At 41.5% G+C, this 24,567-nt stretch overlaps 2 protein-coding genes across 12 annotated transcripts; one reads left to right on the top strand and one right to left on the bottom strand.

Annotated features, from left to right (window-relative positions):
* Positions 1–262: 262 nt before the first annotated feature.
* Positions 263–11,978, bottom strand: hnrnpk (heterogeneous nuclear ribonucleoprotein K). Of its 5 annotated transcripts, none has more exons than XM_086206298.1 (17): positions 11,888–11,978; positions 10,886–10,959; positions 10,564–10,655; positions 10,049–10,146; positions 9,734–9,790; positions 8,772–8,815; positions 7,211–7,283; positions 6,863–6,976; positions 6,362–6,490; positions 5,932–6,263; positions 5,331–5,378; positions 4,095–4,134; positions 3,331–3,346; positions 2,964–2,996; positions 2,722–2,789; positions 2,255–2,424; positions 263–1,137 (listed from the first exon to the last, which is right to left on the bottom strand). In XM_086206298.1, the coding sequence occupies exons 3-17, from the start codon at positions 10,619–10,621 to the stop codon at positions 1,107–1,109; spliced, it is 1,311 nt and encodes a 436-aa protein (XP_086062424.1). In that variant the 5' UTR covers positions 10,622–10,655; positions 10,886–10,959; positions 11,888–11,978; the 3' UTR covers positions 263–1,106. The 5 variants fall into 5 exon arrangements, with proteins under 5 accessions (XP_086062424.1, XP_086062423.1, XP_086062426.1 ...); XM_086206297.1 differs by having other exon boundaries at positions 10,564–10,727; positions 11,888–11,967; XM_086206300.1 differs by lacking the exon at positions 11,888–11,978 and adding an exon at positions 11,585–11,810.
* Positions 11,409–21,344, top strand: rmi1 (RMI1, RecQ mediated genome instability 1, homolog (S. cerevisiae)). Of its 7 annotated transcripts, none has more exons than XM_086206295.1 (9): positions 11,409–11,743; positions 12,829–13,084; positions 13,986–14,096; positions 14,657–14,806; positions 17,566–17,636; positions 17,964–18,087; positions 18,224–18,308; positions 18,460–18,655; positions 19,309–21,344. In XM_086206295.1, exons 2-9 carry the CDS (start codon positions 12,929–12,931, stop codon positions 20,456–20,458), a joined length of 2,043 nt encoding a protein of 680 aa, XP_086062421.1. In that variant the 5' UTR covers positions 11,409–11,743; positions 12,829–12,928; the 3' UTR covers positions 20,459–21,344. The 7 variants fall into 7 exon arrangements, with proteins under 7 accessions (XP_086062421.1, XP_086062418.1, XP_086062419.1 ...); XM_086206292.1 differs by having other exon boundaries at positions 12,826–13,084; XM_086206293.1 differs by lacking the exon at positions 11,409–11,743 and adding an exon at positions 12,043–12,085 and having other exon boundaries at positions 12,826–13,084.
* The last annotated feature ends 3,223 nt before the right edge of the window (positions 21,345–24,567 follow it).

The raw sequence follows: 24,567 nt of genomic DNA, 5'->3' as shown, positions 1-24,567 counted from the left end.
CTCCTCAAACGACCATGAACACATTAGCGTCTCTCGTGATCCTCTTTGTAAAATGACATTTGCAGCTACTTTACCTGCACGGCTTAATCATCTGAGGATGTATTTGGTCTTCAATCAGACAAATCAATAAACTTGTGGCAATAGGCTGTGGAAATTTGGACTTTAAAAAAAACCCAAAAAACATAAAGCAATCATGTTGATTCCATTTCAAGCAGCCCTAAGGCATGCACCCCACCCCTCTTATTAAGAAAAAGAACATTGGTTGAGTAAAAAGTGGCATCTTTATTCATTTTACAATTTGACAATGTGAAGTCTACAGCATGGACAGCAAATGAGTGTGGAGCACAGGAAGTTGCAGGGACAAATAGATACAGTCAACATCACTTGTCAAATCTGCAAAACAAATGTTTAGCTACTTGTTTCCATCTGAAGGGGCAACTCAAATTATTTCAGTTTATTTCATCACACAACTACAAAGAATATTCTTTCAGATTAGCCACACTGTCCTCTATCTGGTGTGTACAGAGTCCTAGCGCCAACACCCCAAAACCAATTAAGAATTAAATTTCCCACATCGCTTAAGAAAATTGTAAATTATTCAATATAAAGAGAAACATAGCTTACATTCTGAATGATGCACAAAGCGGTAATGGGGTGTGTTGAAGGACTGATATAAACAGGAAACGTACTGACCTACACATATGTGTGCGCACATATACACAGGACAGAATTAAACCGGTGACAAACACTCATACAAGTCATAAAAAAACAAAACGATCCAAAAAAATAAAAAGGTTATGTTTATTTTTGTCCATCAGGAGACGTAAGAATCTTTTGATAGATGTGTGTTAGAAACAAAAAGCAAAGTGTATCAGGTAAACTAAAGGACTACACTTTTTAAAAATGCAGATCATCTCTTATGCACAGGAATGTTGGACATTTACTTTATTAAAAAATACAAAAATAAAATAAAATTAAAAAAAAGATACCCACAATCCAGAATTATAGTCTGAAGGGGCTGTGTTGGACAGGGGAAGGAAGTTTGAAGGGGTGGGGGGGAAAGGGGGGGCAGTCTGAGTCTGCTTCAATCTGAGTCAGTCCTGGGTTTACAGCAAATGACCAGAGTACTGCTTCACACTGAAATAAAAAGAGTGGAAAAATAAATAAAATACACGAGAAGAAGAGTGCAAGTCACAAGTCAATGACATTGTTTTCTATTACTAAGCACAAACTAACGGGGGGGGGGGGGGGTGCTGTCTTTGACAAAAGGATGCGGAGCGGGTAAGAGAGACGGCGAGAGAGGACGATCAATGGGAAAGATATGACATAAGTGGTTCAAGGAGTGCGAGGAAGATGAGGGAAAAAAAAAAAAAGAAGAGGGGTGTGGTTAGTCCTTGAGTCCAAGCAGGTGCAGCACACTGAAGGGGGAGGAGAGGAAGGAAAAGGGAGGCAGGGTTAGTTACCATGGCAACACTACTCTACTCATGAGACAGCAACAGCAGGGTCTACAGCTGTATTAGCATTCTGGCTAAGCTCAGATAGCATCAACAAGGAAGTAGTGTGTATTATACGTGCCTACTGGTTGCCAAGGGAGACAGAAGAGGTGGAGCCCCTGCTATTTGGCAGACTGTGATTTGTTGTCGGTTGATCTAACTAAAAACAACAAAATCACTAGTCTTCCACACAGCAGCAGCCAGGGGAAGAATCAATCCACTCCCTGCTTGACAGTGAAACGGCTTTGATGGCAAGTACATTCTAGGGTTTTTCAATCATATTTCAAATAGACAAATATGACTGTTCAACTTGTCAATCACAATGACCCTTTAAAAATATACTATGACAACAATTGCCTGTTCATCGCCATTTCATGTAAGAGGAAGGTTTGAACTACTTGCGGGTTGCATGGGGGAGAAAGGAAGGGTGTTAGTGAAGAAGAGACAGCAGGCAAGAGAAAACCCAACAAGAAGTGGGTTAACAAACATCAAGATGCAAGATCGTAAAACATAGGTGCCAGGGTGTCTCAAGTCTGTGCTTGTTCATAGTGCCTGGACTGGCAGGACTACAGGGGAGTATTTGACCTTCTTTGCAAACCAGACATACACAAGCTCAGAGTATTGTGTCATGGTTTTAAAAAGGTTTCTAACTTAGTGCAGACTTGTCAGTAAACTTGATAAGCACAGTTATACTAGATAAATGCTCAACTCGGATTCAGATGATCAAACAGGGATATTTAAGGGGCTGCATCGGAACTTGCCTGTTCTGTAGAAGGTACTGGGCATTCTGGATCTGATCCTGGGTGCCGGTGATAGTGATGATGCGATCCTCAGAACCTTCCAGAGGTTCATCAATCTTGATGGAGGCTCCAGACTCATGGCGGATTTGTTTGATCCGCTGGCCTCCCTTACCAATAATAGAGCCAGCCAGCTGTCGATCGGGTACAGTGAAGAGAATGAGGGAAGTAGAAAAACATAGGTTACACTTTAAAAGGAAATGTGGAAAACTGAGTAACAAATCTGTTAAAATAATTCCAAACAAGTGTGCGTGTATGTGGAAGTCAGTGTGGGAGACAGCGTGACTTACTGGACAAAATACTATGCTGCTGCATACATGAGTAAAGTAAAGCTCATGTTTTATAAAGGAACAACTGGTGAGGACATGATCACCAAAAACAATTAATTATTTTAATCAGACTATAGAATCTGTGTGTCTTTGTTTACTTACGTCTTTAGGGATCGTTACTTGTGTGGTGATGACAGGACCACCCATGTCATTATAGGAGCCTCGTCCACCTGTTGGTTCGAGGAAGGGAAACCACAGTGGTAGGGGAAAAAACAGTCGGGAATGAGATAATGAAGTGACTAAATCACCAAAAATCAAACCTTAGCCTCCTGAAAAAATGACATATTTCCCAGAAAGGTTTTTTTTTTTAATTATTGCAATGTTTGACCGAGAAAAGTACTCACTTGACTGATAGCTATCCCAGGAGGAACTGTTGTCTATGCATGAGAGAAAAATCACAAAGGTCACTGACTCAGTTATTTCTGTGACACTGGTCCGTAAAACAAGAACATTTGAACATAATACTACAACAATACATGTTCAAAATATCTACTGAAGAGGAAAAAACTGAAGGACAAATGAGCACTGCATACAAACTAAAGATGTGATAATGTCACCTGCAATGTCACGCTCGACTCAAAATGATCTATATCCAGACTAACTGTTCGTCACTACAGTTTGTTGGGAGGATCACCGAGGCCCCGGCTCCCCAGCCTTGAAACTACATCCAAATATAAAGCCACAGAAAAACAAATGAGGCTGAGCACTTACCATATCCTCCTCCGCTCTGTAAAAGAGAAAGAGGCACACATGAGTTACATACAGGGCAGCCGATTCGTCCATCTCTACAGATCCCATTTGAGTGAACACAGGATTGTAAGCACAAATGTATGGATAATGCAATAGCCTCATCCGTGGAGTAGACTCAACTAAAAGCCACCCAGTGTTCATCCATATGCCAGACTCCTCCTCCTTCCCTCCCTCCATCCCCCCTTCCCGTCTCTCCTTGCATCTCCATCAGCCCCCATTTTCACCTGCTATTCAGCTGCTGCTGTCACCAGGGCAACAGGCAATTCAAAATGCTGTTGCTGAGCAACGGCAGGCAGTATCCTGCCAGCTCTCAGAGAGGGAGAGCGAGAGAGAGAGAAACCTTCCAGTCTGTCAACAAAGCGTTATTATTGCCTAGCAACCAACCACGGCCACCCCCACCCCCAACATCCTCTCTCTTTGCAGGAAAAAACAGGCTGGCCATGAAAAGTACACAGCATGAGGGCAATTATAGCTGATTATTATGGGGTGTCTCCAGCTGTGGTGATTATGGTCATTTGATGGGATGGCTTGGCTTATACTGTTCCAAAACTAGCCTGGCTCGAAGGCCAGATGAGTGACCAGCAACATTTGTAATGTCAACACACGATGGACACTCGCAGCTTACAGTCTAGTACTGGAATCAGCCAGTCTGCTAGCCTGAGGATGCTGGCACACGGAGAGATGCTAAAACCAGAGCTGCATGCATTTAGCAAAGGGTCACTAACCATGCTATCGCTGTAGCGATCCGGTCTGCCTCTTCTGTCACTGTTGATGAAGGAGTGTCATAGAGGGAGGGAGAATGAAAGGGGGTGGGGTGGGGGGTAGAAAATAGAAAATTCTTAGTGCTTGACAACATTCCAAAGAAAAATTCTGTTCTAGGTCAAACTGCACACACGCTGAGCATGATTACAGTATAAACACATTTCCTCTCAGCCATCTTCCCACACAGTAACAGGAACAGCTCTGACAGTGTTATGGTGAGAGGAGTGACAGGTGGTGGTGATAATGATCAGAGCCATGGGCTGCTCCTATCCCCCCCCCCCCCCCCCCCCCATATTATGTGTTGGATTTTTTTGGTACTCTTGCTTTTCCTGAAGAATGTGTAAGTGCAGATGTTACTGCCATGTGAATCTATAGACACAAGATCACCATTTTCCTCACTAGTCTCCATCGGCAGCCAGTTTGCATCCCATCTCTGTGTTCAGAATATTACATTATTGTGCTGCTTGTAAAAGCATGCCAATTTGCAGGGGTGTCAAGTGATGAATGTCAGCTGCCCATCAGCACATGACCCTCATATACACCACCACAAATGCATTCACAACTGGAGAAAACACTGGGACTGAATTGCAGATTTAGTGGGTTATTAACACAAGTGGTTGTCATACTACATTGCTGCAGCTTCAAACCAAGCACTCCAAATAAGTGCAATTTGAACAGGTGAATGGGGATCAAGCTAAGGGACTTGCAGGTAGAGGAATTAGAAGCAAACATACTGTGAAGTAATGATATTTCCAAGGCTACCATTAGACTTGAAAATTATGTGATATGACAAGAGGTTATAAGTTTACAACATATTAGTTTGACACAAGCTTCGAGGTGAAGTGGACAACCAGGCAAATTAGAAAAAACTGCAATGGTTTGGCAGTTAGGGAGGGATGTGATGGGCTCGTAGGGATACCTCAACACTTGGATCTTATTTTACTACAACCACAGCAGATCACTGTTTACATTTGTGGAAGGAAAACCCAAGGTCCTGACAGCATTCGTAAATGACTTAAGACCACAGGGTGAAAGAGAGTAAAAAACAATGTACCGCTAAATGGTATAGGAGAATATTTGCTTAAGTGAATTATCGTTACAAAGTGAAAGTGCTGTGAGTGAAAGTTCAAGTACAACAGTGTCAAAGTATCCCTGATAAGACAAGTTAAAAGAGCAGAAGTTTGGGGACAGAAACTTACTTTGACCTTTCATCTGAGCCACGGTACGAGTCATAGTAACGGTCATCTCTGTGGGCAAGATGGAGATGGGAAAAGACACCCAGACATACAGGGATGAGAACAAATACTTAATGGAATGGATAATAATGAATATAAATAAATACTTCCAGATGAGTGACACTCAATTACAGCCAAACTACTGGACTCAGTCTGTCCCATGAATGGGACAATGTTAAAGCAAGTTTGGGGATACAGAAAAACACATCACCTAATAAAGCATCTAAAAAGTGGATGACATCATTCTAAACTAAACATTCTCTAGAAGGAAAGTACAGAACCATAGATATTGTACTACTTCTACAAAATCAAATACTTCAAATAGTTAACAAGAATGACAGTCTACTTCAAAGTGAGCAAAGGGGATCACGGCATCATTTAACAGTTAAACTGAGCAAAAAATGTTTTACAGCGGTTTCAAGTAAAGCCAATATGTCGTGTGAAACTTAATTACCAAAAAATAAAAAACAAACTCAGGTGATCTGCGCATGACAGCGAGAATTAAAGCAAAGAGAGGATGACAGAGGAGAGCAACTTAACGAGTGTCACTACGCTCATCTCTTACCCTCCTCTGTGTGGGTGTCCCATGGGCATGTTGCGTCCACGGGAACTCCCCCTCCCAACCCTACTCTGGTGGTGTGGAGGAGGACCCCGACGAGGACTCATCTCGTCATAATCCCGGCGGGAGGGAGGCAACGGTCCACGTCCTGATCTGCTGGAGGGCATTCGGTCAAACCCTCGGTCTCCACCACTAGATCTACTACCTCGCATAGGGAATCCTCCCATAAGCCTGCGGCTGCTTCCCCTCTCTTCAAACATCATGGTGAAACCTCCATATTCATACGTTTCGTCATAGAAGTTAGGGTCGTATGGCTGTGTGCGGCCCTTTATGGGAGCCTGAAAAGTTCAGAGGAGGATATACTGGCCTACTTAGACACATTTGACATTTTAAAGGAATATAACTGTGCTTGCAAAGCACTGTAGCACAATCTTACTTCAGCGATGAGCTCCAGCATAGTCTTGATACAATCCACAACTCTCTCAGTTTTACCACCAACCAGCACAACCCGGTCTGTCGACTGAGGACAACACTCCTGAAAGAGCTTGATACTGGTCTTTGTGTTCTGGAGAAAGACAAGAACACAAAAAAGGGGAGACATTATAGAGCAGACTCATTTAAAAAACAACAACAAAATGAAGACTTTAACATTTTATGAACATTACATTGCCTCTTTGTGGAAAAATAAGTATTTGCTGGGAAAAATGACCAGCACAAAAGAGAAATGGCTAAACAAATCAATAAATATGTACCAGGTACAACAAGACAACAACCCTGTGCTAGCCTAGAACTTCCAGCTGGGTTTAATCCAGTAAATGCAAGTATACAAGTTAAATAAAAAAAACTCGGCTACAGAACTCTAAATGAGAACGTAAGCACAACATCCTGCCAAATCTATGAACTGCTAAGCTCTGCAAGTGATGCTATACTAATATACCTCTCTGAGCTCCTTGATCTTGGCTCCCTTCACCCCAATGATGGAGCCAGCCAGGCTCTGGTGGATCAGCAAGCGAAGCTCACAGTCAAAATCCATACCGTTGTACTGCTGGTACTGGGAGGAAATTAGCATTTTAAAATACCATCTATTCAGATCAATGCAAAAACATTTCAGATTGACACATATCCCATAGATATATCCAAAATATATTTAAGAGTTTTGGAGATATGACTCAATTACAATGAAAGGTGCTATGGTCTTACTGTCATTCAAAATTTGGTGACTGGGTTTGACTTAATCTGGATGAGGAATACAACTGTGAAGCACAGTTCATCAGGTTCTTCTCACCTCCTCCAGTGTTGGGATAATCTTCAGCAGGATTTCCCCAACGGTCTCAATGTCTGCACTGATGCTTAGGATGCTTCATGTTACACCAACCAGCGCACGGCCACAGACACAGGGTGGGGGTGCCAGTGAGGCATCCCGGGAGGAAGGGAACAGCATTTCAGATCAGAGAATTCACACCATCCCTCAGTAGTCTTTGCCATAGATAATAGTCAAATCCCATTTTTTCAACTGACTTCTGAAACTAAGCTAATCTAAGGCACAGTGTTTGCTACACTAAAATGGTAGGCCATTGATAATCCAACATGTATCAAATTTAAGTACCCAAACAATGCAATTTAAAGAACATGGTCATTTGTCCAGATAAAAGAAGAAAAGAGACAAAATAAATAAGGGAACCAAAGGAAAGTGGCAGCATTTGGTGACCACTGAAGGGGCAAGACGGGGAGAGTGAAATCTGGGGGAGGGTCTGGCAGGAGAAAGCACCAATGGTGCCAAAGAGAATTCTGAAGCATAACTGGGTGGATGCACGCATGCTACAGAGATTTTGTCTTTAATGATCCCAAAACAAGCTGACCAACCCAAATTTAAAAGAGCAGGTAAAATGGAGAAAGAAATATACGTGTTCTTCTCCTTTTATCTGTTACAAAGCATCTGTATGTTTGACAGCAAGTCTGCTGCTTCTTTAGCAGAATCAAAATAATGTTTTATTGTCGGCACCCACCAAGTGAAATAAAATAAAAACAACGAATATATCAATCCACAGAACTTATGCAACATTTGTACATGGAAGTAGAATAGTAGACAGCTGAGAAAGAGTAACAGAGCAGGTTATACAATGGAAAAATAAGCTTGCCACCACTGGAATTGATGCCTTTTAGGGGATGGGAGAAGCAATAAATATAAAACCAAAGAATGCAGAGATGAGTGGGACAGTGACATCCTGCACTTTCAACAGCTCCAGCAGTGAATGACCAAGCTCAGATGAAGCAGAAGGCAGGAAGGAAAAACACATACTTGAATCCTAGTTTTTGCCTTTTGAACTTTGGAATGGATGGACAATCTAACCCTAACAACATAATAGGGACATCACAGGGAAAGAATGGGACGGTGCAAGAAACAGACGATTTATAAAACTAACAGAAAAAAAAATAAAACACCAGTAGATCCACTCTGAAGGGGAAGAGGGGTGAAAGCACAGGTGACATGAAGATGGGATAATCAATGAAAAATAACAAAAACACTAACATATTGCAAATACCGGCACAGATTATAGCAAAGATTAGAAAAGATAGAGGCAGATTGTGGAAAAACCTTGACAACACCAGCCTATGTTTCAATGTTGACGTGACTTCAAAATGGCATGTAAAAGGATGTTGACATGGCTTTTACAGGCAGATTTGGACATAAATGCATTTAGGCATTTTAACTTAGGCTAAAATACTGTGAGAACAGGTAGGTTAAAAATACAGTGACTTGACAGAGGCAGGATGACTATTATTCATCTTCTCTTATTTGTTTGACCTGTAGTCAGGCAGTGAGAGGGAGGAGCTTAGGGACATACCGCTCAGGCCCACTGCTGTCTGGGACTGACACACTGGCATTGTACTGGGCGTGGCATGGGCAGGGGCCAGGGCCATTCGAGCACAGATGTCAATCAAGTAAGGCGCCCATTTAGGGACAGGGCACGATTATGGGCAGGGCCAACCAGGGTGTCAGGTGGGCGGGCGCAGGAGGGGCCATCCAGAACATGGGCAACAGAGGAGGAAGTGGGCAAAAAGTCAACAGTAAAATAATAAACAAGGGAGAGGGAAGAGGAATACATTTTAATATACAGGCTCTACACCGATCAAACGTGACTTAATTTGATTCTCTCAGAGATTGGTTTGTCAAAGAGAGAAGAGGAGAAAAGGTGACATTGGAAAATGGATAATGGTATATTAAGACCATGAAGATTTTAATGTTGGGGAATAGACTAGAGACAGTGAGAGGGGGTGGGGGGACAAACTGTGGAGGGCTAGAGAAAGAGGCAATGTACTGAATGAAACAAGAATTGTCCAGGTCACCCTGACACTTAAACTATAGCTCACAGTGCTGGTGACTGCATTAACACCACCTATAAAGTTATATTAATAAGACCAACAGAATAGTTATCATAAATGATCATTACCGAGAAACAAATTGAAATTGGACGTTTGTGCCTAGGGCGAGTTTAGCTGAGGCAATCATGCGCATTAGAAAAGAAAAAACGTTACAACCCAAGAGCCTGTCAGCAGATCTCATGAATGGATGACTAATATCAACTAACTACACCCTTTACTTACACAGAAGAGATAGCCAAAAAACAAAATACGTTTTTTTTTTTTTAAATCAGTTATTCTGGGTTCTGTTTTCAAGAATTACAAATAAATCCCAATTTCCTACCAAGGAGGATTGTTAGTTTTAGGAGGCACTGCACCAATAGAGGGGAGAAAAATAAAGACCAAAAATTTTAAAATTCAACGTCTGTAAAATAAATATACTCACGTCTGTACGAAGGGCTTTGATATTTTTGCCACCCTTTCCAATTACAGCTCCTGCATTCTGTGAAAACAAAGAATTTGCAATCCTGAAACCATGAAAAAAATTTACAAAAGTACAATAATAAAAACAATAACTAAAAACAATCCATATCAAAACATGTAAATAAATTATTGAAGAGACAGGGTTGTGATCGTGCAAACAAAGACAAAGCCATAAACACGGGAATATGAGAAATATGCTGGCTTACAGAAGAAGACAAAAATACAAATAAATCACACAGTTTCCACATGAAACAAAATGAAAGAAAAGATGATTTACTTTGCTCTGCAGGAGGATACGGAGCTCAACCATCTCGTCAGAATTCCTGGAGCGCTTGAATGATTTCTGCTCATCTGCATCCTCAGCAGGGCGCTTACCTGGCATAAGGAGATAAAAATAAACACTGACAAACCTACAAACAGCAGTCCTTTGGATAAAATGTAATCAAAAAGACTGCAGAAAGTAGAGTGAAGCAGAAAATTGTACGGTTTATATTTTCAAAGTCTTTTCTTAAGTCCAAATCCATATTAAAAAAGGTCATCATGAAACTTGGATATTCAGTGTTGATCACAATGCTTTTATAAACACAATTTTAAGAGAAAGTCAATCACAGAATTTGTTTTCGATCTGATATTCTCTACCTCAAGCATTACAGTGGTTAAATCTTATAAGAAAAAAAAATTGTCAAAACAAAGCTGTATTAACCAACAATAACTGGCATCACTATGTTGCATAAATCAAAAGTCCTAAAATAATCTGATGCATATTGACAACACAATCTATAGATATTGTACCGTTTGTCTCTGAGTTGCTGAATGAAGCGTCGTCTTGTTGGTCGATTTCTGTCTCCATGATCTTCTGACAGTGCAAGAGAGGGAGTTGGCACCTAGGTCCAGGGAACAGGTGGCAGCGACAGGGAGAGAGAAGCAGAGAACTAGCCCCTGTGAGCTGTGGTAATCTGTCAGCATTGTAAGAGGATGAACAAACACATCAGTTAACTCAAAATGTGTGTGTGTGTGTGTGTGTGTGTGTTTGTGATGATCTGGCTATTCAAGAAGCCAGGATGATGTAGCCAGAAAAACCAGTTAGAAAAACTGCCAGAAAATCTGCACTCACCGATATTTATTTCAGGGATGAGGGCGTGTTAATAGGCGGAACTAAATAAGCAAGGACCAAACAGCAGCTACGACCTGTTCAGAAGGGAGAGGCTAATTGACACACTGAAATATATTGCATTCAACAACTCCGATCATTTAATTAATTTACACTGCCATTTTAAATAGCAAATTTGCTCTAACCCAGGAAGGATCAAGGCTATCAATAGAAAAATAAAGCGGAATTAAACTGAGAATAATCTTACGTGGAAAGAAAAAAGAAAAGCAGGCAATTCGCATATTTCACTGGTAAATTAAATCATTGCTTTTGTTGTACGTCGCTAAAAGCGTCTGCTAAAATGAAATTGTAGAATTGTAGAAATAAAGAAGCGATCGCTACAATCAAGAACGTAAATTATAGCTTTCATTACCACGATTCTGCGGCTTCTACTTGTTCTAAACTGACAAACGAAACAAAAGAATAGCGATGAGTGCGCTGACCACTACTGAAGATAAACTGACCTGATCGAAAGTTAGCTAGAATCATGGCTAACTTAGCTTGTTGCTAGGTAGCTATGGTACATGTTTGCTACTGGCTGTGTGCTAACTTATGATAGCCTGAAGGGAAATGAGCTAGCCACGCACTTCGTCGAAAGACTGCATTAAACCTTAGCCACTACGCTTCGCAATCTCTTCTCAAACCCACTTTCTAACTGCTTACGTGTTGAAAATCAATCCGTCGTATCTAGTCAACACGACTAAGTTCCGAAGAACGCTATCAATCGACAATACAACGATCACCTCGGACAACTCATGTTAGCGGTTAGCTAATTTCGCCATCTTGCCATGAATTCGTTGGAGCACAAGAGGAGCAAGACAGGTCAGCTAATTGGCCAGCGTAACCCTAACAAATAACACCGTGGTTGTTAAACATACATTTATATTATGATACGCGTGTCCTCCCTCAATGCACAAAGCAAATGTATGCCGTTTAGAAGGGAGGAAATAATGTGAAAACACAAACCTGTAGTGCAACACCTCGCTCGTTCCCTATCCCTTTCCTTCTCCACCAAACCTGAAATTGTGCAATTTGACTAGCGAGCTGATTGGAGAACGACAGCGCAACTCAAACCAGAAAATATTCTGATTGGCTGAAACTGTGCTCAGTCACACCGCTGTGTGTTTCGCAAGCAGATAGATACGCCCTCTTTCTGGATGCAGGGTAAGATCCGGTGAAGCACAATGTTCAAGCTGTCTTGTTTATAAGGTATGATTGACTTGCTGTGGTGTTTTGTGAACGCAAATCGCATCACTATTTGGTTTGAAACTTCTTCGAACATACGGGTTCCTTTGGCCATAATTTAGGTTAGCTATAGTTGTATCAACAGGACCAATAAGTTCGGTTGAACAACTTTGGCGCCTTGACTGATATTTACAACACGTCACGGAGGGGCTACATATTTTAACCTATCTTTATTATACGACTCCTGCAAGATTGACTTTGTTAAATGTATCTAATTTCCTGTTGTTAAATGCTACTTCTGTATGCATCCCTCGGTTTTTTTATCGTTTTACGCTCTGATAGATCGCAGGTATCTGCTGACGCTAGGCTTGTCCATGTCGACAGAATAACTTGAGTAACAGAAAACACAGCTCTGCTTCTTCATTATAATGTAATCCCCCCTGACTTGGTGTCAAGTGGTTTTAAAGGTAGAGAGCTTGGATGACTTCTTAACTAAGATTAAATTCCCTCAATCCCTCCGAGATTGCTAGATGCTATACCTCGAAATAAATTGAATGTTGCTTTTGCTGCTCTGTTACTCCACACTGGGAACAGAGTGAAATTTACCAATTAGCCTTACCAGATCAGTTTAAGGGAACTATTTGCCAGTAAATAAAGGATCATCATTATGTTTAATATAGAGTGATCATGGATAACTGAACTCAATTAATTTGCTGCAGTAGATTTAAAATAACCAACCACTGGATTCTGGAGTTGCCCGGCTCTCTAGTGAGGTGAAGATACAAGAAAGTGGTGAAGGAGAAGCAGACACGGAGGAGGGGAATGGCTCCTGAGACTGTGGTGCATGCCACCCAAGCCTGGCTGCAGGCCTCGTGGCATGTCCATGTGCCTTTCGCCTGGCTGGAGGCCTGTGTGGAGTGGCTTCAGGAAGAGGCAGGAGGAGAGGGCCGCCTGTCACAGCAGCAAATCAACCAACAGGTAGGATGTACAATCAAACCTCAACACGCCTGGTGAAACTAGTTTATCGTAAAATAACAAAAAAAGATGTAATTGATGGGTGAGCAACAACATTACTCATTGGACAGATGGATAACAAAAGTCCAAGATCATGCTCAACTGGTGCACTGTAGACTGACAGAGAGAAGATCATGATATAGTGGGCAGTGATCAAGTGGGTGATTGAAGAGTAAAAGGACACTTAATAGCCAGAAAAAAAATTCTGGGTTCTGTTTCAACATGCTGACAGCAACATTTTTGTATAAACAGCATGAATCCATCCTGCTTGGTGTCAGCTGTACCAGCTGGTGGTGGCGTCATGTGGGGTATGTTTTCCAGCAGTGACGCATAATTTGTACGCCACAGCATACCTAAATATTATTGCTGAACAGCTGAATAAGTCATCCTTGAATAAGTCACAAGTTATCCCTTAAATATTTGGAGCTCTTTGTTGAATAATTTATGTCGGGACTTTGTTAGGGGAAGTACGGCTAGTGTTCGTCATATGAGATCTCACTGTATCCTAATTGTCATGTCACAGAATGTTAAGTATGAAAATCAGTTTAAATTCAGAGAGTGCGTACCTTTGCCAAGTTGATCTCAGCCAAACACAATATAAAAATGCAAATTTTCAAAATGTGAAACAGATCTGCCACAAATGTCATGAATTCTTCTTTGGCTGCACTTTTTGTGTAATCCTGTTAACATAGAGATAACGGGTGCTGATCAGATTAGCTCTTTGGCAGTGGAATTAACGCGATTATCCGGAGTGACATTAAATAGGTGTTATAGTAAGAAATACAGATGTCGTGAATCTCATATTTGCAACCAGCCCATAGTAAAGTCTCTTCTTCCTCATCAAATGACAAATGGAACATTTTAGGCTCTGGACCAGTGGCTGTTGACAGATCTGAGAGACTTGGACTATCCTGTTCTCCCTGAAGGACTTGCTCAAGCCCAGAAGACTGAGCTCAGGGGAACCTTCTGTGTCCAGGTAGGAACTAGCTAGTAGCTTAGTTTTGTACTGAGAAGGTCAGATGGTAAAAAAGTACTCTCAAACAGAGGTTATCCTGCACTTTCCCTGTACTTTTCTGCTCACAGACAGAATAATAAATTAAATCTTGGCTTTAGGGTTTTGGATTAATTTGAATAACTATTCCTTTACTATCAACGTGTGTACTTCAGGCCTAAATGTACATTCTCATATTACTGAGGTATAGGAAGGAAATATTTGGTTGCTGTTTTTGTTGTTTTTGTAAACACAACCAAATGGCGCCCCCCCAGAAAAGATCCCTGACCCCCCAGGTTGACAACCACTGCTCTAAAAATACGCAAAAATGACTTAATCAGTAGAATACTTGTATGAAGGAGTACTGTATAGCAGAGGAGCGGAGAAAAGAAAGTGATATACGACAGTAACGCTGAAAACAGAACTAGCAATGAAAGCAATAAATTCTCTCTCATTTGAGTAAATATTTTTGGAGACCTTTTTAGGGCAACTAGCATAGTGTGGAAAAGGCAGCCCCGTGTAATAGAAGTCTCACTCTGTTTTAGGTTGACTCATTACTAGACATCAGTCAGCCTGCCTATGGTCAGCTGCAGAAGTGGAGGGGCACAGACTGTACCAATGACGAAGTATCTTCAGTCACACAGAACACACAGAGGCCCTGGGAAGCCAGACCAACACGTATGCTGCTACTGCAGGTCAGAGGTATATTGAAGTACAAAACCTCTTGATAGTTTGTGCCTGATATTGACCTGTCAATGCATCTTACTGTCATCGTAATTAAAAGGAAGGACACGTTATAACTCGTCTGATACAACCTGATTGTCTGGTTCTCTGTGAGAGAATACATGGTGGGGATATTTTACGTGCATGTTAACGGATTAAAGCTCATTACTAAATATGCATGTTCTTTTCTTAAAGCGTCACTTCTCCCAACATGCCTTTCATCTACTCACATTTAGGTGTCTTGAACTCATGAAGACACACCCCCCCCCCCCCCCCATCTCATCCCTTCATGGTTACTCCAGATAAGAGAAAGCACTGGCTACATATTTTTAGCTTGAAGATAAGGGAGGCTACCTACTAACTTCCACAAAACTGTCCAAAACCTCTGTTTACATAGTCTCAAAGACGTCCTCCATAATGGTTCAAGCCTTTTTTCTCCAGTCCTACACTCTTTAATACGCAAACACTTTGTTTCGAGTACTTCCAGTTCGGCACCACTTTGAGTGAGTGTGAAGAAGTCAAACTGAATGAACCAGCTGCTCACGTTTGCTCAGACTGCTCTATTTTGTTGATTTTTTTTTTTGTGGCTTAAATCAATGTTGGTTATATTGTCCAATGTTTTTAAGAGTTTTTAATGGACTTTTTGGACAATTTTGTTGTTGCTAGTAGTTGTTCTCCATTATCTGTGAGCTAAAAATATTTGGCTGGCACTTCCTGACTTCTGCAGTCAACAAAAAGTCACGCATGTTGGAATGACAAGGCAAGGCAAGGCAATTTTATTTGTATAGCCGGTTTTCACAAACAGTTTGTCTCAAAGGGCTTTACATGGCATCATAACAACATCCTCTGCCCTTAGACCCTCACATCAACTGAGGAAAAACTCCATAGAAAACCCTTTTAACAGGGAATAATCTGAGAAACCTCAGGGTGAGCAACAGAGGAGGGATCCCTCACCCAGGAGGGACAGACGTGCAGTAGATGTTGTTACAGACAAGAAAACAGTTTACAATACAAAATGTGGGAAACATGGAAATGTTAATAACAGTTGAAGAAGGAAGCTTTTGGAAGGGGAGGCAGGGAGAGCAAGCCAGCTTGATGGGGGACTGGATGGCAGACTGGTTCATGGAAGGGGAGCGCAGGCCGGTGTAACAGTGGGGAATAAGAGGGGGGGGGGGGGGTGATGCAGGCGGCGGTTGGGGCTCTGGTGGATCTGTGGAAACACAGAGAGACTGCGAGACACCAAGGCCAAACTACAAAGTGCAACAAGTAGTGGTAGTGACAGTTCCAAAAATGTGCAGGGAGGAGAGGAGGAGAGAGGGGGAGAGGAGAGGAGAGGAGAGGAGAGGAGAGGAGAGGAGGGAAGGGCTCCATTTAACCTGATGTGTCCCCCAGCAGTCTAAGCCTGTAGCAGCATAGCTATCAATGGTTCAGAGCTACCTGAACCAGTCCTAACTGAAGACAAGGTGTTCTTTGAGAGACATTCATGACAAGCAAAGGTTTTCTATTGTTTATCGAGTAATTACTGACTTATTTTAATTATTTGTAAATATACAGTCAAGGCAATTGCAAAATGGAAGCAAAATATATTAGTGAGTGTTAAGATTATGCATGTCAATTTTGACATCATAAAATATGGTGCTATTTCCTATATCAGTTTGTCCTCTCCAATTACAAACATCCCAATGAAGCATGTAACCCTAATGCATGACCGAGATTTATCTTTGCATGTTTGGTTGTGTAGAACAAGGAAGACTTTTCCTCCTCCGAACCAATCATAGTGGACAGGTGCAATCAGTGAGAGCATATGGGAGAGTAAATTGCTGGAATATAAAGCACAGACTGTAATTTTCTCCTTAAGCAATATACTTGTCAGCGCTCTACAGTTTTTGCCAGAATGGTGCTGGTGTTGCTTGGAAACGTTGTGTTAGGATGTGAGGCAAAGACCAATTGCAGTCAAGAACTGCACCGGCATCACTTCAAAAAGGCAAAGCAGATGAGAGAAGATTTAAGCAGCACTGGATTTTGGAGTTGCCCGGCCTGGCACTGTCTATCCTGTATATAGAAATACAAAAATGGATTGCCATATTAATCTAATTTTCACTTTTCTTGGAGTCTCTGTTTGGGATGCACTGATCTATCAGCTGTGCATCATATTGGCAGTCACAGATATCCGTGGCCAAAGTTTATCTGCTGATGTAAAGGGTTACTGTATATTTAACCTTGTTTGAAGGCATGTACAATAATATGTGCAAGTCATTTGCACTGCCATGTATTTGTGGTTCTTCCAATATACCGGTGCCGGTCCAAGTGCCGCTATTTATATCAGTCCAGTTTTGCTGAGATCTCCTCTTGTGTGCTCATCATTAATGATGGGTGAACAACAATAAATATATGATTTAGGGGCTTTTCCACATTTTTGGAAATAATGTACGATGTTACTTTTTACACCATTTGTGTTTTTCAGTATGTGAGTGTGAATATCATTTCAGCATGTTTTTATAGAGATGATATTGACTCTGGCAAAGGAAAGCTACAGGTTAAGATGTAAATACTGGCATGTGGGATGTTTTCAAAAAAGAGAAAGTCATGCAACCCTAGTTGCTTAAGTGATTTGTAGGATTAAATTTGTCATCAGTGATGATGATGTTTTTGTTTCCATGCACAAAAGCAGGAATAGAGATAGAGAGTGTGTGAACTGTGGTCTCTGATCAACATGGTCTTTGTGGTACAGGTCACAGATGGAGTCCAGAGTTTGGAGGCCATGGAGTATCAGCCCATACCAGCGCTGAGCCCAGCTCTCAGGTCAGAGACTGATCTTTGAAAGACTTAATTACACCTTGATTCCTTGTCCTGCCGATAACTTTGAAAAACCACAGATGTTTAAAGTTCAATAATTAGTTTTTACAGCTTTCCAGCAATAATGTCTCAACTTTTAAGTTAGTTTTAGATAAACAATGGGATAAATGATTGTCTGAATGGTGTAAACATAAAAAATCAATAAGCTTTTTTTTCTTAAATGTTTCACTCTTTCTCATTCATGAAAAACACAATTGATGGTCTGGATTTGTATCGTAACACTGAAAAGTACTGAATGTCGAAATGGGTTTGTTGACCCGTACGGACACTCAGGCCCGGTGTGAAGCTGCAGTTGCTCGGGCAGATGGTCTGCAGACTCGGGGTGATTCTTTTGGGGCCAGCTAACATCAAGGTCCTGGGCGGTGAAGTGGAAGACTTGGTGGACAGGAATAACCAGGTAAACAGAGATTCAGTAGGGAGCACATTTCACCCCATCTCTGCTTTTGTTGTTGTCTGGACCTGATCACCAGGGTGTGTAATAATAGCAACAATCTATCCAGAGCAAAAGGTGATAATCAGCACTTCTCTCACAGGGGAAGGTGCTTTGTCGGACGCTGGGAGTTCCTGAAGAGGAGCAGCAGCAGCCGGGTGGAGAAGAGGCTCCACCCTCACACCAAGGTAGGCAACTTCCATCTCAACTTGTGTGACTTTGCGTGTCGACTATGTGCTGCAAAGGTCATTAAAAAAAAATATGTATAGGATAATAGGATTGCTCGTCACATTTCTCTGCTTAAATGACCCACTTTTACCATGCCTGTTTCCTCCTAAGGTAATGAGGATATCGAGGACCTGGGGCTGGATGACCAAGAGTTGTTGGCCAGTCTGGAGGTCCAGGAGGAGGTGGAAATGGTCCCGGTTAGACCTGTCCAAGACAGCGGCTATGGGACACTCATCTCCACTCAGACCTCCACTCAGTCTTTGAGAAGCTCCTCTGTTAGGAGCCTTATCTCAAATGCCTCATCTCGGTAGGTGGATGACAGCGTGATGTCTTAACTTTTTGTTGTGGTAACTCAGCAGTTTCCTGTCTTGGCCAGTTTTACCTGACCTTTTTTTTGAAATATCCACATAGGTTCATTCAGGAAGTATTTCGGTCTATAACTCAAGCGGACTTGCAGCCTCTGCAAGAGAAGGAAGAATAACAAGAAAAAAAAACTACCAAGCCAATTTTTGCAAAACTTAAAAAGCATCATATTTTTAGGCACGTCCATATCAAAGGCCATTTTTTCATTTTTTTCATTCATTTCCTAGGAAATATTGCATGGGAAAAATTAGGTATATCTATATGTAGGATTGATTGTGGGTCCCGATGAAAGGGCTGTTGGCCTTGGCAGAGGTCTGTGTCCTCGTTCAGTATTTATAGAGATGCACTGATTTACCAGCTGTAATCCGTATGTATCGGCCGTCACTCTGGTGGCATATTAGAGAACATTTACCAATGATGGTGGCCAGTGTTCATCTGTTGATGCGTTAGGTTCAATCAGTAGTTGTCTCATAGATTTTTTTTTGATTGATCGAAATTGTGAGCATTCAAAATTTGATAGACTGAAAACTTACCAAAAAAAAGTTCAGTTCAAAGCTGTGTTAAATTAGTCAACTGTTATTTGTTGGTCTCTTGTAGAAGTGAAGCCTCTGCCCACTCTCACAGAAGTGGTTTGACCCAGAATAGCAGACGTGGTTCAGTCCAAGGTCATCGTCACAGTAACGGGAACGAGGACTCCGACCTCACTCACCCCTCGTCTTCTGACCGCATGATTCAACAAGACATCACAGATCACGACACGGCAGAGGAAGACTTTCCTGAGGAAGATTTCGATGACCTTCCCCTTGATGAGTTGGACAGTGTGATTTTTCTAGAAAGCACAAATGTTACTGCACAGTCTAATGGCGGACACACAAGCACGCAGCAGAACAACAACAACAGAATACCAAAAACTCCAAACAGAACAACAAATCTCCAGCAGCCCCCTTTGTATGGTACTGCTTCACAAAGAAGTAATTCTCTTGCAAATAATGAAAGCGAGTTCATGGATGAAGATATGGACTGCTTTGTTGAAGAGGGGGAGGACAATGGAGTTCAAACCGGGAGATCTGGAGAGCCTGGACCTAGAAGAGGGAGCAATTTTGCTTCTTACAAAACTTCAGAGTCTAGTTTAAAACCTGCCTGCAAATTATCAAAAAATGCATTTTCTGAAAAAGACCCCTCATTTGAAAGCTCACACAGCGCACCTCAGGGACAAAGTCACACCTCCAGCACTGCAGAATTCAATCAAAAAGCTGCAGAATTCAATCAAAAGGCTGCAAAAAGTGCCCCACAGAGTGACATCACTCTGACCTCTCCACCATTTACATACTTGTGCCTGCTCGAAGAGCTGAACTCCAAACCATATCCCTGCACCATGCAGATCCACGTCAAAGCTTTCATTGTAACTCTCCTGGGGAAACTGAGCAGCAGCGGTGGTTTGTGGCGAGTCAGTGCCACGATATCTGACGGAACGGGTTACCTGGATGTGGAGCTGTCAGATGAGGTTTTAACGGGCCTGCTGGGATTCTCAGTTGCAGAGAAGGGGGCTCTGAAGCGTGACCCAAAACGGAGAGGTGAACTGGATGATGGGATGAAGAGATGTCAGGAAGAGCTGGTAGACATGTGTTGTGTTATGACCATTGAGCTTGAATCAGAGAGTAGAAAAGCTGTGGTGACTAAGGTGGACCCTGTCAATGAGCAAGTACACCGGGAGCTGGAGCAGAGGGTGAGAGACAGGAGAAAATGAAACACTGTGAGGTTGAGGGGGAGTGGGCGATAATGAGAACGTTGCAGGGAGTGGAGAAGTGTATTGCCCATAAGCACAGATGAAAAATGGAAAATGGGACAAAGCTGAGACAAATGTAACCTTTCAGCATCACCTTAAAGATTTTCCTGTTTGTAATGAATCCGAGGTATTTTTGAAACCTGATGTTCCGCTTCACGTAGGGAGAGGACAATGTGTAAATTGGGTGTCTACTAATCAGCACGCAGCGTTGCGATGCATCCCATCTGCCTCATGTGAATGTCACATGCTGTCATTAAGAGGGTTTCATTCATCTATTCACAGAGCTCTTTCCTGTCAGTATGCACTATGTCGTTCCAAAGTCAACAAATAAAAAAAAAAACAACCAAAAAAAAACCGGAGGATTTTTAGCTACATCATATCTTAATGATCTGAGCGAGATCAGATCGGTGGTTAAAAAAAAAAAATCCAGAGTTTAACATTCTAAATTGTAAAGAATGAGTTTGAGAAGAGAAGAGTGAAGCGTTTGAGATGAGAGAAGGGGACAGGAGGTGGGAAAGAATTCATATTCTGATTGTTGTAATGAATTGCCAGCCTTTGCATTCGTTCAGAACATCCATTACCTCTGACTGAAAAATAATTGAATATCCAAGGGCAGCATGGGTCTTCAATAAACTCGCCCAGGGGAGAATGAGAGGAAAAGAAAATGAGGGAGAGGCCATGAGTTTCAATTATTTCTGTTCATTATAGAGCTCATCTGCGTTCTTGTCTAGATGAATACATCTACCATAAATGTTTATGCTTTGTCCATATTTACTGTTTATTAAAACACACTTGTTTTGAAGGTGTTATAATTTCTTCCTTGATATTTTAATGAATAAACAAATGCTCGAAGCAATCACTTGTGATTGATTTTATCTTTCCATTTGTCTTCAAATGAGGACTGTATTCCACAAGATTAGATGAATCGCCAGACAAGGAGACGGCAGCGTCGGCACGTTGTCTCTCATGATTTGTAATACTTTGATTAAACGGCCCTTTGGGATATGCACTGGTTAAGCACGCATAATAGGAATTAAAAGTTGCCTTGCAGTATTTAGCTCTGCAGACTAGCAGAAAGCTCTCCTTTTAAGGTGAAAGCTTTTATCCATTTGTACAATGACTTGTTCGGTGTCTGACATAAAATTTTTAGCTCAAAACTGAAGGGGTTCTTTCTTGGCTTTGCCACATGCTCGCCTCCCGACCTGTAAGGAAAATTGGTCTGAGTTATCCTGCTGATAGACAAACACGAGGCACATCACCTCTAGAAATCAAAAATAGGAAGTCAGAAGTACTTAATTAATCCCTTGAGAGAAATTTCCATTCAGAAATAAGAGATATTACAAGTAGTAATAAGAAAATAGAGTAAATGTATGTAAAGGAACAATATTATGATAAAATAGCAGAAATATACACAATGTAAAATTGTGTCTCATATAACTAGTAACCATAAACTGTAACAATCAAAAACAGATTACACGTGAGTTAATGCACATTAAATCCATTACAGCAAATTGAAGAACTGCATATTGGATGCACCAGCAGATACTGGCTGTCTGATACTGGCTCGGACAGCCTAAAGTGGGACAGTTTAGTTCTGTTGTATTCATTACTGTTGTAGGTCTGCATGATGGCAAGCTTCAGTACTGGCAGCCATGACAGCGGCATTTTGCTGGAAGGAGCTGATGGCATGAATTGATTTAAAAGCAACCGTTTGCACTTGCTGTACTGTATTCTTATGTCTTTGTTAGATTCTGTTTTACGTTATCAGTCAAGCAATATTTGAGCCACACTGCCATTCTCTTCTACACATCCTGCTTCACACCTAAGTGTGGGTTTGCTACTCAGGATCAGAATGCCTAGGTACCGTTTCTGGGTCTGAGAAGGTTGTATTTGTACATCTGGAGTGATCAAGCATTCTATATGAGTCTCATGCTTCCTTTCTTGGGTGTAATAACGGAACAATGAAGGTAGCAGAGGGAATGTAAGTTATACGTGTTTATATTTGTGCGTCTCTGCAGGAGGGCGCATACGTGTTACTTATTGCTTCATCCCACTTTGTATGGTTCCATTCAGGTAGCTGGTCTGGCTTCATTAAAAGCTAATCAGGATGAGCATCTAAATCAAGACCCTGCTATGCATGTTGATAGCCCGTTATGCACTAATGAGTCTGGATACAATGGAGGGGTGGGGGTGTGGGGGAAGAAAGGCAACCCATAGGGAGAACACACCAGAATAAATTTTAGGTGACAGAGTGAGTGAGGAAGGGAGTGTTGGAACAGAGGAGTAGTCAGAGCTTTAAATTTTACCATACATGGAACATTAACAACGATGTTGCGGCGTTACATTCCTGATGAGTACACGTAAAACTGAATCTGTTTTTAATTTTTTTTTTATTAAAACCAAATTTTCTGAAACTGAGAAATGTCATAATATATATAATACATATATGATATATATAAATATATATATTTACATTTATATATAAAATGAATAAACACTTTTCTTTATTTCAAGCTTGATGCTAGTCGCTCTGCGAGCAGCTCTGGTGGCTGCAGGAGGCTGCAGACAGCCACCAGCCCAGTTTATGACACGTATGGATTCATGATGCAAGGTGAATAATTACCATCAACTAAATGACACAAGAAGAGCACTCATCTGAGAAGTGAATCCAATGCAAAAATACCTTAAGATGCATTCTTTGTCATGTCCAGCAGGGAGCAGACTATGAGATTATGGTAGTTTTACTTCAGGGTGTGGCTTCCTTGTGATTGACAATTTGCTGTTCCAGCTGTATGGAACCATTATCGATGCGCACCACCTTTTTGTCCAAATATGGCCATGCCCCAAAGTCTCAAAGATGCAACCTCACAAAGTGCAAAACTTAAGGCTTCAAATCAAGCCATGAAAATTCCATTTCAATTCCCCTAAAACTGTAATGACTCCAGGAAATTGAGGTACTCTTTCAGAAGTGTGATGGAACAGGACTTTTTTTTTTTTAATTATGTTATGGGATGGGGATCGAACAAGGGTGAAAAGTCATTCCTGTGTCATCCTGAATTCCAGAATATGCTCTTCACTAATAAAGCCGATTGCCAATAATTCTGCAGAGCCGTGGCCGATTGAGTCAAAGTTCCAGTGCTTTCCCTGGATCAAATATGACCCCACACGAGGAGGTACAATACGTCACATAGATTCTCACTGCGACCCTAAAGCACTTCAGACATCACTTTGTAGAGAGAACAGGTGTTGGTGTGTTTGTCCTGTTTGATGATCCTTGTACACTTCGTGAGGATCTTACTGCTACAGTTGTTCCTGAGCCCTCGGTGCCTGCTGGAGGGGGTTCATCCTCTGATTAGACATGGCAGGGTGGGTTCCTGAGGAAATTATTTGGATGGAAGAGGAAAGTGGACAAACACAAAAATAGAACAAAAGAGCTGAAATAATGACATTTTACCATCATCATTTCCTCCAAAACGTATTAGACATGCACTGTGTTTCAAAGTTTAGACTACAAACTCTTGTAAGGAAATTACATTTTGAGCAATTTGGAATAAAAGTTTGTCACGCAGTATCACATGATAAATTACATTTTTCAGAAGCGGCAGGAGGACATTCTTGACTGTCCTAATGGCTTTCCATTTGCGATATTATTTCCTTGATTATGTTAGTCTTCCACTTCTGTCTCAGTCCGGAGGGGTAGCAGGAGATAAAACACAGTCATTCCCCTTGTGAGTTTGGATGTACCTTCCCAAATTGCAGAGAGCAGGCAAGTGGGGGGAGGTGGGAGGGAGAGAACACACTATGGGAGAGAGAGAGTGAGAGAGAGAACACACTATGGGAGAGAGAGAGTGAGAGAGAGAGAGAGAGAGAGAGAGAGAGAGAGAGAGAGCATTGTGCTAATTTCTCTTAGCTGCACTGTACCACTTTTGTCATTACCAATATCAATGTAAAAAGTACATGAGCAATCCTAAAAACCTCCGCTGTAGCAGCTGTAATTTTCTTTGCCCTATTACATTTGTGTAATGAAAAATCCACTTAGACAACTCAAGCTCTCTTGTAGGACTCCATCA

Source organism: Aulostomus chinensis, chromosome 6, assembly GCF_037954235.1.
Source record: "Aulostomus chinensis isolate RoL2024-O1b breed Wild chromosome 6, RoL_Achi_v1.0, whole genome shotgun sequence".
Lineage (NCBI taxonomy): Eukaryota > Metazoa > Chordata > Actinopteri > Syngnathiformes > Aulostomidae > Aulostomus > Aulostomus chinensis.
Note: the sequence above shows the minus strand (reverse complement) of the source record. Positions and strands in the feature narration are given on the sequence as shown.

What these genes read in the sequence shown, in the direction of transcription:
- hnrnpk (XM_086206298.1), bottom strand. Translation starts at nt 10,621, where the DNA reads ATGGAGACAGAAATCGACCAACAAGACGACGCTTCATTCAGCAACTCA. An exon ending in CAGCAACTCAGAGACAAACG is followed by an intron (nt 10,147 to 10,563) that starts GTACAATATCTA and finishes TCCTTATGCCAG; the next exon opens with GTAAGCGCCCTGCTGAGGAT. An exon ending in GACAGCAGTGGGCCTGAGCG is followed by an intron (nt 7,284 to 8,771) that starts GTATGTCCCTAA and finishes TGTAACATGAAG; the next exon opens with CATCCTAAGCATCAGTGCAG.
- rmi1 (XM_086206295.1), top strand. Translation starts at nt 12,929, where the DNA reads ATGGCTCCTGAGACTGTGGTGCATGCCACCCAAGCCTGGCTGCAGGCC. An exon ending in AGCAGCAAATCAACCAACAG is followed by an intron (nt 13,085 to 13,985) that starts GTAGGATGTACA and finishes GGAACATTTTAG; the next exon opens with GCTCTGGACCAGTGGCTGTT. An exon ending in TGGTGGACAGGAATAACCAG is followed by an intron (nt 18,088 to 18,223) that starts GTAAACAGAGAT and finishes CTTCTCTCACAG; the next exon opens with GGGAAGGTGCTTTGTCGGAC.